Source organism: Salvelinus fontinalis, chromosome 35 (genome assembly GCF_029448725.1).
Source record: "Salvelinus fontinalis isolate EN_2023a chromosome 35, ASM2944872v1, whole genome shotgun sequence".
Classification (NCBI taxonomy): Eukaryota; Metazoa; Chordata; class Actinopteri; order Salmoniformes; family Salmonidae; genus Salvelinus; species Salvelinus fontinalis.
Window position 1 is genome coordinate 19,070,248 of NC_074699.1, and position 19,114 is coordinate 19,089,361.

The 19,114-nt window shown below is 41.7% G+C and overlaps 1 protein-coding gene across 1 annotated transcript; it reads left to right on the forward strand.

Annotated features, from left to right (window-relative positions):
* The first annotated feature begins 3,268 nt into the window (after window positions 1-3,268).
* Window positions 3,269-11,881, forward strand: LOC129834460 (alpha-parvin). The gene is made up of 13 exons (XM_055899460.1): window positions 3,269-3,584; window positions 5,923-6,012; window positions 6,136-6,206; window positions 6,328-6,430; window positions 6,580-6,720; window positions 7,728-7,843; window positions 7,943-8,001; window positions 8,989-9,008; window positions 9,158-9,219; window positions 9,306-9,374; window positions 9,478-9,579; window positions 9,685-9,757; window positions 10,429-11,881. Exons 1-13 carry the CDS (start codon window positions 3,449-3,451, stop codon window positions 10,503-10,505), a joined length of 1,119 nt encoding a protein of 372 aa, XP_055755435.1. The 5' UTR covers window positions 3,269-3,448; the 3' UTR covers window positions 10,506-11,881.
* The last annotated feature ends 7,233 nt before the right edge of the window (window positions 11,882-19,114 follow it).

The window sequence follows — 19,114 nt, forward strand, 5'->3', positions numbered from 1 at the left end:
TGGTATCACAATATGCACGGCGGCTGATTTGATATCTCTCCTATCAGACCACACTGGCTGCTCCATCCATGCTTAATGTCATTTACAACAGGATGAAATCTTGCTTGAATAATCGTATTGCTCAAGGGAGGGTCTGTTTGATCCCCAGTGTTTGGCTCCCATTATATGGCTCACCTCTCTATTGTAAGATAAGGCAGCTTGGTGACAAACAGGCCAAGTTTTACAGGACAGACTGCATTATCTTCCCAATGGAAAGGTTAAGGTGCTCTGAATACCACAACCTTCAGTCACATCTCAGTCTGACAAACAATGTGACCAAGTGCCAACCTATCAGAACCAACATGTGACCATTACTGACACAGATTCTAATGAAATCTATCAGTTGAAGGAAATTAAAGATTTCAGTTTCTATTTTGGGAACCTGCTGAATAGCTAGCTATCAGTTGTGATAGCCGCTTCTATTAATTTATTATATAGATTTTGTATAACCTCACCTCTTGACGTCAGTTATTTAACATGGAACAGATGCTACATAGTACAGTACCTAAGGGTTATCTGCCTATTAACTGGCTAGTGATATTAAATTAAATTACCAGCTGAGAACAAATCATGCAAAGTCATTTAGACTCGGCACACACTCTTTGCTTACGTAATTGAAGAGAACAGAGATGCAGTTTAAAAGCATTTAGCCCAATCAAACTGCACAGATGATCTCTTTGGCATTGGATTACTTGTGTGTCATGGACACAGCATTTAATGCCTGGAGATGGAATTGGTGAGAGATGGGGTTAACTGAGACCAGTTATGAAGGGCAAGTCAAGTATCACAGTGATAACTCAAGTCTGTTTTGATGTGTGCACATGTGTTTTTGTGTGTCACTGCTGCATCTGAGGATCCCTCTGCATGTGAACTTGACAGTCCTTAACCTGGGCCCTGTTCTGAAATAACAGCAGTGCATCAGTCAAGATGCATGTTGTTAATTCAGTACGTTATGATCAGCGTATTCTGGGAGTCCACCTGCGAGCCGCACTCATGACCTAAGGTCTCAGATGAGACAGTAGTCCGTGGTGTAGGGTGACAGGGTGCATGGCCTTGGATGGTGGATAGAGAGGTGGGACTCCAGTGAGAGGAAAGGGAGCATTTTAGAGTTGTGTTCTTTGTTATTCTTTGTGTCTGTGGAGATGACCACAGTGGGGAGTTTAGGAGGCACAGAGGAGGCCGGATGCTGAGGTCGAGGAGATGTGGAGGTGTAAGGAGGAGGGCTGTGGGCTCAGCGCTCCCACTCCTCTCTAACGTGCTCCTCATGCCTCACCCCACAGCAGGATCCTCCAGCACATGGGAAAATCTAAGTGCTGACACGGCCATGGGGGAACACATGCACTGACAAATAATCACACAAGCCCTATCACAGATCTCTCTCATTAATTGTGTCTAGTCTCAAGTTACATTCGACACCTCTGCATGTGATCAACACAACAGAAGCTGCAGGGACATGTTGAATGAGAATTCAGAAATGTTTCTCTAACAGCAGAGCAAAGACCGATATGAGGTTTCAGTCACACAAAACATATGTGAAGTGGCCGTGCTCTTACCCCTCACTGTCTTTCACAGAACTGAGTATGGCAGAGCAAGTGGCATTGGTAGAATGCTGGTGTAAAATCGAATCCACTGCAGAGGTCACTGTTCATTGTTGTATCTGCCTGTCCGCTCTGCTCATCCCCGTGGACTGCAATGTGACTGTGAATTGACCCTGGGAGCATTTCATATTTTCATGTAAATGCTCTTATCTTAAATGCCCTTATCGTTCATACAGGTTATAAAATAACAATGATTAGCATGAAAAAAGAATAGCAATCTGAGGCTGAAATTGCAGTGAAATTACAGAAGCTGTGAGCGGCAATGAAAATAGAAAGCTGTGGCGAATATACATTTAAAAAAATGCACAATTTCATTATCTTAGCACTATCCAAATTATTCCCTTAAATGGAACAAGACAAATGTTCCCATCGGCAAAAAACACATTGTTACAGTAAATGTATCTCAGAAGAGTAATATCTACATGTGTTAATTATAAACCATGTTTCAGGAGAAATACTGTATGTAGGACTCTATTCCTTTTGCTGTATGACTCCTGATGGCAGAAGAAAAATCTATAAGTTGGTAAGCATGCTCTTAGTCATATCAGTTGAGTGCTAATATCAGTCAATGTGATTATGTAATTCTTAAAGCCTGCCTTAAAACAAGCTGCTATGAGTATAGCTGTCCATCTCTTGTCAAATAACAGAACGTTAGTCTAGTGAGAAATGCATTTGTAAGCTTGGTCAGATGGGTCAAACTCAATGGTAGAGCTCTTGGGGTGAAGTGGCCCCAGATGTCCTGTGTGCACCAGGGCCATGCCACAGATAGTCCAACAGTACTGTCTCCTCTAATGACAGCCCAGGGCAAGGCCAGGGCCATTATGCATTCTGTTTACATGGCTTTGTTCACATAATTGTATCAAAAGAGATGGCAAAAGGGCTGCACTGTGAATAGGCCTTTTGTTAACCCAAAGTTTTTCATAAAACTAGACAGCAAGAGTATGTTACTATTATTGTTAAAACAACACACAAAAATGTATTTGTTATCATCTGCATATTTGATTACATCCCAAAATATAGGAGGTAAATAATGTGCCAGCAATAGGCCTGTGTGGTCAAGTAGAGGCTTGAATGTAATTGATTTGCTAACAGCTCTCACCACTTGCCTGGTCAGCTGTGCTAGCTAGACCAAGTTCACCAGATCATTAGCAGAATGAGGCAACAAAGCCAGCAAGTCATTTGAGTGATCCTGTCTGTGGTAAATAAGCAATCATGTATTGATCTGGCTCAACACTGACTGAGTCAGCTGCCTTGTCTTACCCATTCTCCCCCACTAAGGATGGGGGTGGGGTCCTTGAACAAGTTTGTTACACTCCATGTTAGGACTGCAGAACAAGTGTGCTGTATATCATTGGTGTTATTTTATATATTGGCCTTGTTCTAGCCCCATGGAAACTCATGTTTAGCATAAGTAAAAGAAAACTGATGGGGTATTATATTGCTGGAAGTAAATACATCTGGGTAGCAGAAAAACAAAGGAAAAATACGTTTGATAATTTCGCTGGACTTAATTTTCCTATAACTAGAATCGAAAACCCTCTGATTATTTTACATTATCGGCTCTTGCTTTACTATACTTATTCCTCGTAGCTGGACATTGGCTACCTTATTTTTCCCATATCCATGAAAAGTGGGTGGGAAAGGGACGAGTACGGGAATCAAATAACAGGGAGACGTCAGATGGCTGCGCAAATACTTGGAATTCCGGTTCCGTCGTTGTCTATTCCGTAAACTTTGACAAGCAGAAAGTTGTGTTTCTATGATAGGCTACAACAGTCTCAATAGCCCGAATACCCAGTAATAAACTGGAAATGGCTTCTTCGCCACAGAAATCACCTTCTTCTCCCAAATCCCCGACTCCAAAATCACCACCTTCAAGAAAAAAAGATGACTCTTTCCTCGGAAAACTTGGGGGAACTTTGGCCAGAAGAAAAAAGGCAAAAGAAGGTTCGTGAATTAGGCTATATTTTGATTATTATTAAGGCATCTATATAAAAAGGTTGACATCACGAAAGCTAAAAAGGATTAGAAATAAAATACGATTCCTGTTGTGAACAGTAGGCTACATTATGCTATAAATAGCCACATTCCACCGTTTTTTCCCTCAGAATTAAACAATTTGTTGAATAGATTAATGACAGTTTTGCTTGAAAACAAGCTAAGAAACTTTGCTATATGCTGCTTTCAAGATAAATGGGAACGCGGAGAAAAAAATAATGACGGCTGTGATATTCATGTCGGAAAGTCGGGGCTTTAGAAAGATGCACGAGTTCCCGACTTTGAATTCGAGTTGGATGACCGTTCAAAAAAAACATTCTCAGCTCGTTTTTTCCGGAGTTCCCAGTTGTCTTGAAAGCACTGAAGAGTGAAATCGGAGATGTCCGAGTTCCCAGTTGTTTTGAACGCGGTAATAGTATAGGCCCGCTAGTAATTGCTAGGCGTGTCTATTTCCATGACGTCATTTTGTTATACGTCAACGGGAATGGTGACTGAAAGACCCTCTTCATGTTTGATGTCTGCATCTATCATCAAATAACTGTGATAAAAATGTGGAGGATTTTGTTTTTGGTGCGGGGGACAGCATCTGTTTGAGTTGTATTACGTTGTGTCTGTCCAAGCCATAGCGGGAGAAGGCTGTCTGTGTTTACAGTACACATGGCTGAGCTACTGCCATGTAAGGATAAGAGGCTGCTGATATTCCATCACAGATGTGTTCACCAAGGAATGAGGAAAAAATCCCATTCTCTCTCCAACACAACCACTGCCTGAGTTCAGACCAGAGGCTGCTAAGGCTTTCATAGTTTCACATTTTATTTAAATCATACCTTAAATTAAGTATTAATTAGACAAGCACTTGAGTTTTCTTTTAATCTTTTTGGTAAATGAGCAAATGAGCAAATGAGCAAATGAGCATCAAGTATGATTAAATGTCTGAAGCACTATTATTGTTTATATTGTTTCTTGGAAGACACTTTGACCCATTTTCATTAATTACATTTGAAGCGTATCTTTTGATACAGACATGCCCGATATATATACTCCTGAGGGGCATGTAAAAGTGAGTCTGCAGCTGAGCCCCATTCACCAAAATACTGAACTGATATCGTCCAACCTGGTCCTGTCTGTTCCATGGAGGGCCTCTCCACTGCCATGACAGCAGCATACAGTATTTCAATTATAAGAGCGTTATTGTAAACTATGTTGTGTCTGCCTGTGAACTGAGGAGCAGTCCTTTCAGATCAGAGAGACAGAGACAGACAGAGAGGTTTACATTATCCAGATGATGCTTTTGTGTTGGTTCAACAATCTGTTGAAGAACTAAATGGATGCAGCTCTTTTAGTGTGAGGAAGGAGGAAGGTGATCTCTGTCTCTGTGGGTTAGGCTGAACAGCAGAGGGAGATCTTGGTGTTGATTACTAACAGGATGTTGACATCTCCAGGGGGCGCGTTCTCTGTTTGGGAGGAAACTGAAAAAAAAACTATCGTAGTTTGTTCTGCAGGCCTTTATCACGTTATGTTATGCAGCTCTGCATCAGTGCTATAGTGATCTTACTGACATATCAACTGGTCCGGACAGGAACAAGCAGTGCTGGCACCATGGCCAGACAGAGTGGTCAGGTTGTCACCACCTGTGTGAATTCCCCACATGTGCCAATTTGCACAATGCCAGGCGAGGTAAGTGAAATGATCAGGGAAGGAGGCGGATGCTCAGGATAGCAGCGTGAGACCGAGCCTAGATCTATGAACGCCTAGCAACTGGATGGAGAGGATGGCCTTGTCCTGTGTGGGGCGATGTGTCTCAGAGAGAAAGGTTTTTTTTCAAAGAGGACATGGTCTGAGCTATCAGAGCAACTGACCTTGACTGCTTAGTGAATAGACATACACTCTCTCACATCTCCTCCAATTTACGGTAATAGTGTGATTGGCTCATTCTGGGAGTCTCCCATGTAGTATTATCACTGGCTACAATGAGGCACTTCATCTTATTAATCAAAGCTAGACTGAGCTCTCTCTCCTGGCTAACCCAAACGTGACCAAAGATAACTAGGTTATAATTAGAGACATGCATTTTGAGCCAACTCTTTCTGGTAAGACCAATGTGCCATAATACTGACAACCTGGCATGAAGAGCACAGCTTAACCTGAAGAAAAGAGCCCTAAATTGGGTGGACAAATTTTTTCGTGACTATTAACTCAAAGGAGGTGTCAGTACAGTTGTATAATAATTAGCCTGTCACAGTTTTTAGTCAGGCCACTAAAGGTCTCTGCTTCTCTGCTTCTGCAGTGTCTGAGCTCCAGGAGGAGGGGATGAATGCCATCAACCTGCCGCTCAGCCCCATCCCCTTTGAGCTAGACCCAGAGGACACCATGCTGGGTAAGGCCTCCATCTCCACTCCTGTAGTGTATCGCACACACACGCACACGCACACGCACACACTCTCTTGTACTCTCTCTCATTGTCTATATTCTAAACGTGTGTGTGTGTGTGTGGTTCTAGAGGAGAATGAGGTCCGCACCATGGTTGACCCTAATTCCAGGAATGACCCCAAACTGCAAGAACTGATGAAGGTATGAGATATAAAATGACTGTCGTATGTCACAATCAAAGCATTGGAAAGCAATATTATGTTCCTTATGAATGTACAGTTTGTATGTGCCTGTTAAATTCCATATAATGTTTTGTATGCAGGTACTCATAGACTGGATAAATGATGTGCTGGTGGGGGAGAGAATCATTGTCAAAGACCTGGCTGAAGATCTCTACGATGGGCAGGTTCTGCAGAAACTATTTGGTACAATTCCCTCCAAAACATCCCTTCTATGCTTGCAATGCAGCACATTATTCTCTGGAATTTGTCTGATTCCAATTGGATTTGATGGTCCTCCCTGTGTTCTCGTTGTATGTGACAATAAAACATATTTATTTATTTTTGTGTTACAGAGAAGCTGGAGGGTGAGAGGCTGAATGTGGCTGAGGTGACCCAGTCTGAGATAGCCCAGAAGCAGAAGCTGCAGACAGTTCTGGAGAAGATCAATGACACTCTGAAGGTCTCAATCAGAAACATCAAATGGACCATTGACTGTAGGTGACATGTTTCACAGAGCGCTGTTTCATTCGAATTCCTGCTATTCTATGAATTTGTTCATGTTTTTTTGGAATGTGTTGATCACAATTATTATTATGCCAATGGTGTGTGTAAAAGACAATGTAAAGGTGATGTAATAAGATAATGTTCTTTTTTTACCATGCTTGTTTGGTAATTTTGTTGGGTGACAGAGAGGCACAGAGAAAGTTCACATTGGACTAAACTGCACTGTGCTGTCCCTCTGACATTATGACCATGGAAGTAATCCCTGTCTCAAGTGGTGGGAGGTCACGGTACTCAGTCTTATTTCCCTTTTCAATTAGAATTTTTTTTCCAATATTTTTAAGGATATGCTGAAGCCATGTTTTTTTTCACATTGGTTTATTATTCTTTGGTGTATTGTAACCCTCTAATTCTCTTAAATTGCAGTTGAATTTTCTTTTTATCGTTTGTAGATTATCTAAAAGCCCTTGAGGAAATCAATAGGATTGTTTTTGACTGTGATCAAAGGACAGCTAATCCCTTTGTTTTTCACTCATATCCTCCCATACAGGTTCTCTAAATAGTAAATGTAATATTTTTTTGTGGTAAATTATCATATTTCATATTTATTTTGGAATTCTATCTTTCAAGAAGTTGTAATTTGCAGCTCGTTGTATCAGTCACTTGAATCGCTTTGACACGACAGACAACAAGAATGGAATGGGTTGTTACAGTTTCTAACAAAGGCACATTACTTCTAACCCAAAGACACAAGTTCCGTTTGTACATGACACTGAGTTTATCATTTTGTTTTTGACCTTTGTTTAACCTTCAACTTGGCATTGTGAAAGCTGGGAGTCACCTATCTTGATAATTGTGAAAAAAAAATGGCATTTCTTCTTATCTTAAACCTGCTCCAGTGCACCAGTGTATGCATCATCTGTTTAATGACAATGCCGGTGGATGTACTATAACATTCCTCTCATTCCTTCCCTCTTTCCTTTCCTATGTTCTCCCCTAGCTGTCCATGCTAAAAGCATCGTGGCCATTCTCCATTTATTGGTGGCTCTTTCTCAGCACTGCCGCGCCCCCATCCGCCTCCCTGATCATGTGTCCATTCAAGTTGTGGTTGTACAGGTATAGTCCTTTCCTGATACATTTTGTACTATGAAAAGGGAAATCCTGAAAAAACTAACATTTTTGTCAATTGTCATAATTGTCTGTTTTTCCCCACAGAAACGGGAGGGGATCCTGCAGTCTCGCCAGGTTCAGGAAGAGATCACAGGGAACACAGAGTATGTCTTCACTGTCATCCCTTTTAACTAACTATGTGCAGATGTCTGGATGAAACTACCCAACTTGTCCTGTCTTCCACAAGGCCTTTATCAGACCCTCAGGGTATGAAGAGAAAATGTCTGAAACTTGTTTATAGAGGCAGCCAAGAAAATGAATGCCAATGTTTAAGGAAAGAAGGCCTTAGAAACTTGGCCGTGAAGATTATGTTAATTAATGGAGGTATAAGTATGAGGGACGAAAACCGAACACAATCATGTACTCTGCCTTGGAAAGGTCATTCAAAACAAGGTGATTATAGGGCATCTCACATGTCTGTAAATATCTGTTCACAAATCAGTCAGCAAATGGGTCCACTGGGCATTGAAGCAGTTGGAACAATTGAGGGACTGATTAGGGGAATGGAACGGCCTCTCTTGGTCTCGCGTTAAAACGGAAAGACAATGCGGACACTCCAACTCCTTGGGGGGCCGCTATGGACAGTTGGAGCCCCATGCTGATGGGCACATTTAGTGAGGGGGGGGGGGGGGGGTTCTGCTCCTGCCAGCCACACCACTACTTTATGGAGCTGCAGCTGATTAATAGTGGTCCAACGGGTGCGAATCAGCTCTGGAGATAAGAGAGAGGGGGCCCTGGGCTGTTGTCCTGCGAGGGGCAGCAGCTGCTGAAGCATGTCTCTGCCGGGGGAGATTGGACCGTGAAGACAAGCCACTGCCTCCCGGGCACATGTCCACCAGGCAGGCCCACCACACAGCGTTTGATCGGACCGCTCCTGGGATAGAACCACAACGCAAATCTCTTTGTCTTACTGCCTGGCCGTCTTGATTAGACCATCTGCATTCAGTTAATATTTTTTCCAGTTTAAACAAAGTCCTAGTTTATTTTGTCTTCTCATTTGAACTTGTCTGTTTCGTCTAATGTCTTTCTACAGCGCTATGATTACACAGTCCGATACCAGTGCTGAAATACGTTGTTCTCTTCTCTTGCAGGGCTCTATCAGGAAGACATGGTAAGCATTTTCACTTTGTTCTAATAAAATAAAAAAATTGTCATATTACCATGCATTCATTTTAGTTAGTTTTCCATTACATTATTTCTATTTTATTACTAAAATGAACATTCTGTTATTGTAATCATTTAACTTCTATTCAATTTCAGAGCGAGATGCGTTTGACACCTTGTTTGACCATGCACCAGACAAGCTGAATGTGGTGAAAAAGGCAAGTCTCCATCCTAATTCTAAAAATAGAAGGTATTCGTTGTTTGTGTAACATTTAAATTGACTGAATACCTGCCCTTCTTGCAGACTCTGATCACCTTTGTGAACAAGCACTTGAACAAGTTGAACCTGGAAGTGTCTGAATTGGACACACAGGTGAGATGGCTTTGTTTCCCTTTTAATATACCTCCTTATGATTTTATGATGAACATTGTCATTATTAGTATGTTTTTCTACCTGTCATGTTTGCTTCTACAAGTTTGCTGATGGTGTGTACCTGGTGTTGCTGATGGGACTGCTTGAGGGCTACTTCGTTCCTCTCTTCAACTTCTTCCTAACGCCAGAGCATTTTGACCAAAAGGTAGGTTACATTGTAAATCAGACTCATTTTAATCTCTTACAAATAGTTTACAGTGAGCTGCTTACTGGACCGGCATGGCTCATGCTGGTCTCTTTTCCCATATAGGTGCACAATGTGGCTTTCTCCTTTGAGCTGATGCAAGATGGAGGCCTGGAGAAACCCAAGCCACGGGCAGAGGGTGAGTGCCTTCATTTTGTACACGTACATTGTTTCTGGAAGAAAGATATGTGACAGCAGAATTTCAACATTTTGTCTTTCGGGATAAAAAAAAAATGTGTCAATGTTTTTCCCTTGGGCAGTATTCACTAAACACTATATATAATCAGAGCAAGCCTTCTAATCATAACAACAGAGAGAGCACATATTTCCATTTTAGTCATTCAGCAGACACTCTTATCCAAAGCGAATTAGAGGCACTGCTTTGCTCAATTGCAAATCAAAAGATTTTTCACCTAGTCAGCTTAGGGATTCGAACCAGCAACATTTCAGTTACTGCCCCAACGCTTTTAAATGCTAGGCTATCTGCCGCCCTATTTGATGTGGGATTACTTTTATCCCCTAGGTATAATCATGTGACCATTGTTTTTACAATGCATCTTTCCTCATAGCGTAGATGAAAGAGGCCAGTTTTGCCTCACTGGATGTAATGGGCTAATGTAGATCTTATAGGTGGTGTGTCTTAAGTATACAGTAGCTAGCAACAGGAGCTGGTTCCAATTACAGGAGATGTTTGAAGAAGTTATCATACAGCGTGTACATCGCAGCTCTGAATCTGGGTCATTTAGATGTTTTTCTTGTAAATGTTTCCCAGACTAAAGTCTGCCTTTGGTTTTTCTGATCTTTTGGCAGATATTGTGAACTGTGACCTGAAGTCTACTCTGAGGGTACTCTACAACCTCTTCACCAAATACAGAAATGTGGAATAAAGACTGGTACTTCACCGTTCATTCGGTTATATCGATGTATCAATCAAGCAAATGCCCTGTTTCGATCTATATTTCAGGGCAAACACGATGCATCTAATAGGGAGAGCAGACCTGTGTTAGCTGTGTCCTGCTGAAGGCTCACTAAAACACAAGTACAGCACAGTATGTTGTAAAGTGTTTGGATATGAAAAGACAGATATATTTCAGTATTATTGAAAGTTAAATTAATGAATTATTGATTATGCCGTCGTATTGTTGAGTCATTGCCATGTTGAATTGTTCTTACCCATGTCATTCCGGGCCGAAACTGTGTGAAGTCTACTTGGATTCACTTGCAACTACATGAAGGATCAGAATATTGATGTATTGAATGTATGTGTATGACAGCTGGGTTTGTGCTTATCAAAGCATTTACTTCCATCTTTTGAAAGAAATCAGAAGATTTGAATTGACTCAGAAGGTTTTTGATTGTACTTAAAGCAGTGGGACCACATAGAGTACGCACTATTAATTTATATACTGCCATGCTGCATATCTTCACCTTTGTTTGCTTTGTCTAATTTTATATATTTTAATACTGGTCATTTTACTTTAAATATAGTCTACCTGTAGTGGCATTTTTGCTCATCATTTACCAAAGATAGTATTTTAGATACATTATTTGAAGCTGTTAGATTCTTAAATATTTTGTGCTTATGCAAAGCATGATGTATGGCAAATTTTTACTATTTGTTTATAATCTATTCATAAAAAAATGTTTGCAAAGTAATATTCCAGTGCAGTGTTTACTACAACTACAGAACAGCAAGACCCCAGTACAGTTTATTTTTTTTATGTCAAGAGCGGAGTATGAATTCAAACGATAAAACACTATATTCAACAGACCTAGCTAGTAGTGCTGAGAATGTAGTGTGGGAGTTTGACCAAAATTGATTCCGTTGTGTACTTTAATTTGAAGGTCGTAATAATTTCTTTCTATGTTGTGGTCTGAGTGTAGGTTTATGGGCCTTGTGCTGTAGCAAACGTGTGGCATTCCTTCCCATGAAAACTTGTATGCTCTGAATTGTTAATATGCTATATCATCAAGTGAAATATAGAAGAGCATAGTAAAATGGGGCACCTGAGTGGCACAGCGGTCTAAGGCACTGCATCTCAGTGCTAGAGGCGTCACTACAGACACCCTGGTTTGAATCCAGGCTGTTTCACAACCGTCCGTGATTGGGAGTCCCGTAGGGCGGCGCGCAATTGGCCCAGCGGTGTCCAGGTTTGGCCAGTGTAAATAAGAATTTGTTCCTAACTGACTTGCCTAGTTAAATAAAGGTTAAATAAAACATGTTTACATTAAAATACCATCAGGATTTGGTGGTTTTAACAGATTGACTTTACTCAACTTTTGTTACACCTGGCATTGTACCATTTCATAGACAAATAATACTGTATTGGACTGTAGATCTTGGTGAAAGTGGCTGCTTTACAACGAGGACTTAGCTTACAGTATTCCCAAGAAGTAGAGGTGCTCTACATGCAATTCATGAATGAATTTGCTAACCACACACTGACTGAATGGCTTTGCTAAGTGCTTAGCTGCGAATAGGAAGGTCACATTTTTCCTTTGAGTAACAACACTACTGTACAGTGAAGGACAGCACATAATGCATGACAAGGTTACAATAGAAGTTTCAGTGGAATTTCTTTGTGCCTGATTTGATCTATATAGCATGTTTCTTTTATTTAATTGCTTCTTTTGAGGAGTTGGAATTCATTTCTTTCAATTTACAGACACTTAAGATTAGTTAAGATGCTTTTACTGTGTCATGTCAACTGTCTTAATTGAGCACAGAAATGAGTGAGAGGAGAAATTAGTGATTTATCTTGTTTGAGTCTTTGAAAAAAGTAGAAAATACTCATAGCTCAGTTCTTTGTTTTCTTGATATTTCTATTTGTCCTCTTGGTTATTTCTCTTGTAACTGAGTTGCTATCTTTCTATACATCATACTGTATAACCTCTGACCCTCTGTCTTCATCTAGCTTTTTGTGGTGCGTTTAACAAATACCGCTATTTCCTTGAATTGAAGTCCAGAACTGAAGGCTCGGACCTTCAGGGGAAGATGTGACAATGTATTTCAGTACTTCATTGTTCTGACACATTTCTGGTCATGCTATTATCAGTCAAGCCCAGGGACTAAGAGCTCTGCGTTTTCATCAGAAAGCAGAAATGACCATCCATAATCAACCATCGTGCGCAAAGGTGTTTTGAACAGGAGCTTTTGCAGCCATTAAAGTAATTACCTTCCCATCGCATCTTCTACATCTCTCCCTCCATTCATTATATCAAATAAGCCTCTACGCATGACTAACAGACATGATACTCTCTTGCCTCCGTAGTGTAAGATGCTGAGAAAACACACACAAACACACACACAAAAGGTGAGGGAAGAAGTGAGTAATACGATTGATAAGTGGTTCATAGTTATTACAGGGTTGGCACTTTATGTTGGCATCTATTGATTGGCACCACGGATTATGATCTGAAAGAGTGAATTGGTCCTTCATTGAAGGTTATTTTTTCTATGTAGTATATGGGTGTAAAGGCTTTACCTTGTACTCCTTTTGTATAGATGGTTTGTTACATTTCTTGCTGAAGATTGCTTAAGCCATTTTCCCTGTGTGCAATCAGTTTTTTCCTTTCCATGATTCTTCAAACACATTTCAACGATAGATTGAAAATATTGATTTATGTGTGGTAAGAGTTTTGGGGTTTTCTGTAATTAAATCAGGTCAAGAGATTAGCAGATAGGCAGCAATACATATAATTTTTAGAGACACGTCATTCCGTTTTTTTGCTAAAGAGATGTGCAGCACTAAAGTTATATATATACACTGCTCAAAAAAATAAAGGGAACACTTAAACAACACAATGTAACTCCAAGTCAATCACACTTCTGTGAAATCAAACTGTCCACTTAGGAAGCAACACTGATTGACAATAAATTTCACATGCTGTTGTGCAAATGGAATAGACAAAAGGTGGAAATTATAGGCAATTAGCAAGACACCCCCCAAAACAGGAGTGATTCTGCAGGTGGTGACCACAGACCACTTCTCAGTTCCTATGCTTCCTGGCTGATGTTTTGGTCACTTTTGAATGCTGGCGGTGCTCTCACTCTAGTAGTAGCATGAGACGGAGTCTACAACCCACACAAGTGGCTCAGGTAGTGCAGTTCATCCAGGATGGCACATCAATGCAAACTGTGGCAAAAAGGTTTGCTGTGTCTGTCAGCGTAGTGTCCAGAGCATGCAGGCGCTACCAGGAGACAGGCCAGTACATCAGGAGACGTGGAGGAGGCCGTAGGAGGGCAACAACCCAGCAGCAGAACCGGTACCTCCGCCTTTGTGCAAGGAGGTGCACTGCCAGAGCCCTGCAAAATGACCTTCAGCAGGCCACAAATGTGCATGTGTCAGCATATGGTCTCACAAGGGGTCTGAGGATCTCATCTCGGTACCTAATGGCAGTCAGGCTACCTCTGGCGAGCACATGGAGGGCTGTGCGGCCCCACAAAGAAATGCCACCCCACACCATGACTGACCCATCGCCAAACCGGTCATGCTGGAGGATGTTGCAGGCAGCAGAACGTTCTCCACGGCGTCTCCAGACTCTGTCACGTCTGTCACATGTGCTCATGTGCTCAGTGTGAACCTGCTTTCATCTGTGAAGAGCACAGGGCGCCAGTGGCGAATTTGCCAATCTTGGTGTTCTCTGGCAAATGCCAAACGTCCTGCACGGTGTTGGGCTGTAAGCACAACCCCCACCTGTGGACGTCGGGCCCTCATACCACCCTCATGGAGTCTGTTTCTGACCGTTTGAGCAGACACATGCACATTTGTGGCCTGCTGGAGGTCATTTTGCAGGGCTCTGGCAGTGCACCTCCTTGCACAAAGGCGGAGGTAGCGCTCCTGCTGCTGGGTTGTTGCCCTCCTACGGCCTCCTCCACGTCTCCTGATGTACTGGCCTGTCTCCTGGTAGCGCCTGCATGCTCTGGACACTACGCTGACAGACACAGCAAACCTTTTTGCCACAGTTCGCATTGATGTGCCATCCTGGATGAACTGCACTACCTGAGCCACTTGTGTGGGTTGTAGACTCCGTCTCATGCTACCACTAGGGTGAGAGCACCGCCAGCATTCAAAAGTGACCAAAACATCAGCCAGGAAGCATAGGAACTGAGAAGTGGTCTGTGGTCACCACCTGCAGAATCACTCCTGTTTTGGGGGGTGTCTTGCTAATTGCCTATAATTTCCACCTTTTGTCTATTTCATTTGCACAACAGCATGTGAAATTTATTGTCAATCAGTGTTGCTTCCTAAGTGGACAGTTTGATTTCACAGAAGTGTGATTGACTTGGAGTTACATTGTGTTGTTTAAGTGTTCCCTTTATTTTTTTGAGCAGTGTATTTTAGATGGCAGGACATGAAACTCTGCTTTAAAAACATACTTTTGTGTGATACCGTAAAACCCTCTGCCTCATACAATCTGCACTCCCATCTGGTTTTAATCACATTTTAGAAATCGGTTATGCCATAATCTCTCTCTAATGGCCGTGGTTTACTGGCAGATACCTTTTGCTGAATAGACAGTGAAGTTTGTAGATGGAAAGTCCTGCTTGGTTTAGATAGATTCATCTGTTTTACATGCGATGCTGTGAAAGAAAAACACAATTTCAATGAATAATGTTTTGACCAGGATGTAGGTGTCTTATTTAATGATTACCAGTTACCTCTTCAAGAAGTTACCTCTTCAAGAAGTTCCTATCCTTTGTGGAGGGTAATCAAATTCCAAGACAAACCTGTAGCTACCTGTAGCTGTTCTTCGTTCTATTCACATTGTGTCAGGTTACTACAAAATTCATGCTTACTGTATAATGGTCTTCCAGTACCTTAGGAGTTGTACTCAAAGAAGAAAATGTTCTCCGCATGGTTGCACACCTTCATGTGATGTGATTCAGAAATAGCACATAGTCCTCTATGATGAGACAACAATGAAAGGATCTGCATGGCCACGTTGGATGCATCATGTGATGGGGTCCTTGTTGTTCTCTGTTGTGCAGGATTGGTACAATGACATGCCTCTGAGTACCAGGATGACCATCAAAGGCAGCAGGCATTGATCCGTATCTTCAAACACTGCATTATGGAATTGAATTAAAGAGACATTTAGTGCACAAACATTTAGACATCAAAACCTCAGCTGTTGCCTGGAGACTAGCGAAACCGGCTGTGAGAGAGAGAGAGAGAGAGAGAAAGAGAGAGAGAGATGCAGACTGAACTGACATACAGACAGAGGGTAAGAATGCACAAGGACTGAAATTGCCCCTCCTTGTGAGAGGCCCAGGTTGTACCCTGTTATCCACTGTCTGTAATTCAGTCTGCCTGCTGAATTCCCTGGTGGAGTTTGCAGTAATTCATGTTTGGCCCTTTGTCGCAATTTGGCCTTTTATCAAGGCACTTTTTTGCGGCCAATTACTATTGAATGTTCATTTATATACACAGATAAATATATTTTCCATCTTGAAAAAATGACATCCTCACACTTCATTGTTTTCAATTGTCTTCAATGCATCATTGTTCAATACATCACAATGATTGGTCATGGAAACTTAATTTGAAGTGGGGGCTGTGTACAGTGTTTTACGTTTTAAGGTCATATGAAGTTAGACCATAGAGAGAAAACATTTTGCTATGATGTGTAAGTCACTGACTGAGCTCCGGCTCTACTATGGCATGTTCATACTGTAGTAGTCGATATACGCAGCTCGCTCAATGTTCCTTAGTATGTTCACAAAGCACTGTTTCTAAGTGACCACAAGATGGCATCTGCTAACACATTTGGTTTGTTTGCGTGAAGCACTTGAATGTCTATAGTTCCCAAACAAACTCCAACGCATGTTCAATTTTGGCCAATGTCAACACCAAAATGGCCACACACTATGATATACTGTTTTGTTATAATAATTGAACCTTCAGGTTTTGAGGAATCGTTCTGGTATTTCATTTTCAGAAAAACATTTTACTTTATGCAAGATAAATTGATTTCAAATGAAGTGTAAGTGATCATATTAATAGAATCAACCCAGAGCCACCTTAGGTAATACCAATTTCTCTATATAGTTTGATTGAAATGATATGGGCTTTTTCCACCAGAGAGAGTGGTCCTCAGCTCCTTGCTAACCCCTCCCCTATCTTCTAATAAAGCCAATCAGTGCACCGTCAGAGCAGAAAGCCAGTGACGATCTGCACCTGGCCTTCCAGGGCCGTCTGATTAGGAGAGGTCGGAGGGCAGGGCAGCCCGGTTCACCTCTCTCCCCAACACCTCCCCATCCTCCCCAACCAGCAGCACCCCAGGCCTCCCCTGGAGCAGAGGCTCCAGAAGGATCCAGTTCAAAGCCCTGCCACACCAGACCTTTAGGACCTTATCTGCCCAGGAGTCAGGCAGCAGGCAGCTATCACTGGATGCTTCTGTAGTGACAAATGGTACTGTAGAGCGCAAATCCATATCTGGGGTAAGACCTATGTAATTAACACTGAATGAGAAACGTGTCATTTAAAAAAGTGTCCTGTTAAAGTTTATATTTTAAACTTGTAAGATGTCATTGTTAAAAACAATGATCTGTGAACAAATACATATTTATTACAAATTAGGGCTAAATAGAATCTAACAGGATATTGATGTCCACTGCTCAAATACCAATAGATTTTTGTTGATACAATTACAATCATAATAGGCATATCTGTTTGGTTCCATCAATTGTCCCTGAATTATGGGATTGCACTCCCCACTAATATCCTTGCTGTGAGGTTTCTGTCCTCCCTTATTCCACCCCCACTCTTATTGCTCTGTGGCCACACCCAGTCATAAAAGAGTTTGAAGGCTGTGTGTGGATAGGGGGGTGGGGACAGAAACCTGCTACGTCTGTTTTGGGGTAAACAGTTCAGCCGTGTTGAGCACTGTCTTCTCCCCTCACCACATGCAGTGATCCTTTGCAAAGATGCACACAGATTCAATGATTAGTCTTGGTATAATTTGCCAGCGGAGAGGCACGAGAATTTCAGATGTTACATTTTCACACGCACACATGGGTTCCCATGCTGTCAGATAACACTTTTATGGCTTCATTTTGACATGTAATATCTATTGAAATGTATACTATTAACTCAGCTTAATCTAACTTGTTCACCTACACATAGGAAATAATAAGGAGTAACAACACATTCTACACTGAAATGAGTGTTGGTTCAATATTGTACCTTGTCAAATACATTCCCAACTGGGTACACACACATACACACACACAACACACACATTTTCATATGGCCACATTTCCTGGATGCAATCTGCCAGGAGACTCATGTGCCCGATAAGGCAATGAGAACGGGCTCTGATGTAAGGCTATGAACCATTTTACAGTTTGCCATTATGCTGGGATCCGTCGGTGGGCTTCCTGGATATGCAGGGCTAATATTTAACAAGGAGCTTGTGAAACACTGTCGACAGATGACCTGGCTGTGAATGAATCACCGCTGTGACTGTACTCAGGTGTTGGGGTGGTGTCACATGTGCTGTGCTAGCAGAGTTTGTTCCTCCAGGGCTTGCTGCATTTGCATAGATAAGACTCCCTTTTGATGGTTAATAGGTTGGTACTGAGGGAACAGACACCACCCTGGAGAAGAGAGAAACTGATAAGATAAGGGGCCCTTGGAAAGCAGACATGCAGCCAAGAATCACAGCTTAAAGTAGAGCTCCGCTAAGATGATGCAAGTGAGACTGCCTGATATAAGGAATATGGAAGTGAACCACAATTTAAATGAAACTGCAAATGAGAATGTTGTTGACTGGCAATCCATGTGTGTGTGATACTATCTATAGTTCAAGAACAAAACCCCACCTCTCTTCATCCTCAACCCCCCCTCTCGCTCGCTCTCTTCCTCTGTCTCTCTTTTCTAAACATGCACAGACAGGTGTTACAAATGTTGATGGATGTCTTCAACAGGCCAGCCATTCCTCTTCATAGATCCCTCTTTATAAGAATTGGTGTCAAAACATTGCCTCCTAATGGATGGCTTGCACAGACACGATCAGACATATAGCCCAAACAAGGTTTGCTGTAAGCAAACCTGCTCTATGGTCTTTGACATGTCTTATGATTGTCTGCTCTCCCATATTACCAGGTTGTACTTCATAAGTACCGCTGATTGTGTGGTGGCACTGGCATGGTTCTCTCCACAGGCTCACAAGGTCTAACCAACAGTCTATCTTGCTTGTGTCTCAGATGATACTATATTGAATATATAGTTCTGAAGATATAAGGCCTACTGATGTTACATTTACAACACATGCAGCTACCGAAGTATGAGAGGCAGGTGACAGATGTTCAACCTAATAAATGTTTCTAAATGTGCTCCATTTCATGTTCCAGCTGTGGAAGTGTCAAATAAAAATGCCAGTGTTGTATTCACATCTGATATTTATCAAGCAACATTTCAAATTACTGATATGGTTGGGATGAAGGTATCATACTTGTACTTTTATTCAGCTTTGTTGAGGTAGATGATTA

Bases quoted from the DNA above. Each gene is read 5' to 3' on its own strand.
- LOC129834460 (XM_055899460.1), top strand. From the start codon at position 3,449: ATGGCTTCTTCGCCACAGAAATCACCTTCTTCTCCCAAATCCCCGACT. The intron at 9,009-9,157 runs GTAAGCATTTTC...ATTCAATTTCAG, and splicing joins GGCTCTATCAGGAAGACATG to AGCGAGATGCGTTTGACACC. The intron at 9,758-10,428 runs GTGAGTGCCTTC...ATCTTTTGGCAG, and splicing joins ACCCAAGCCACGGGCAGAGG to ATATTGTGAACTGTGACCTG.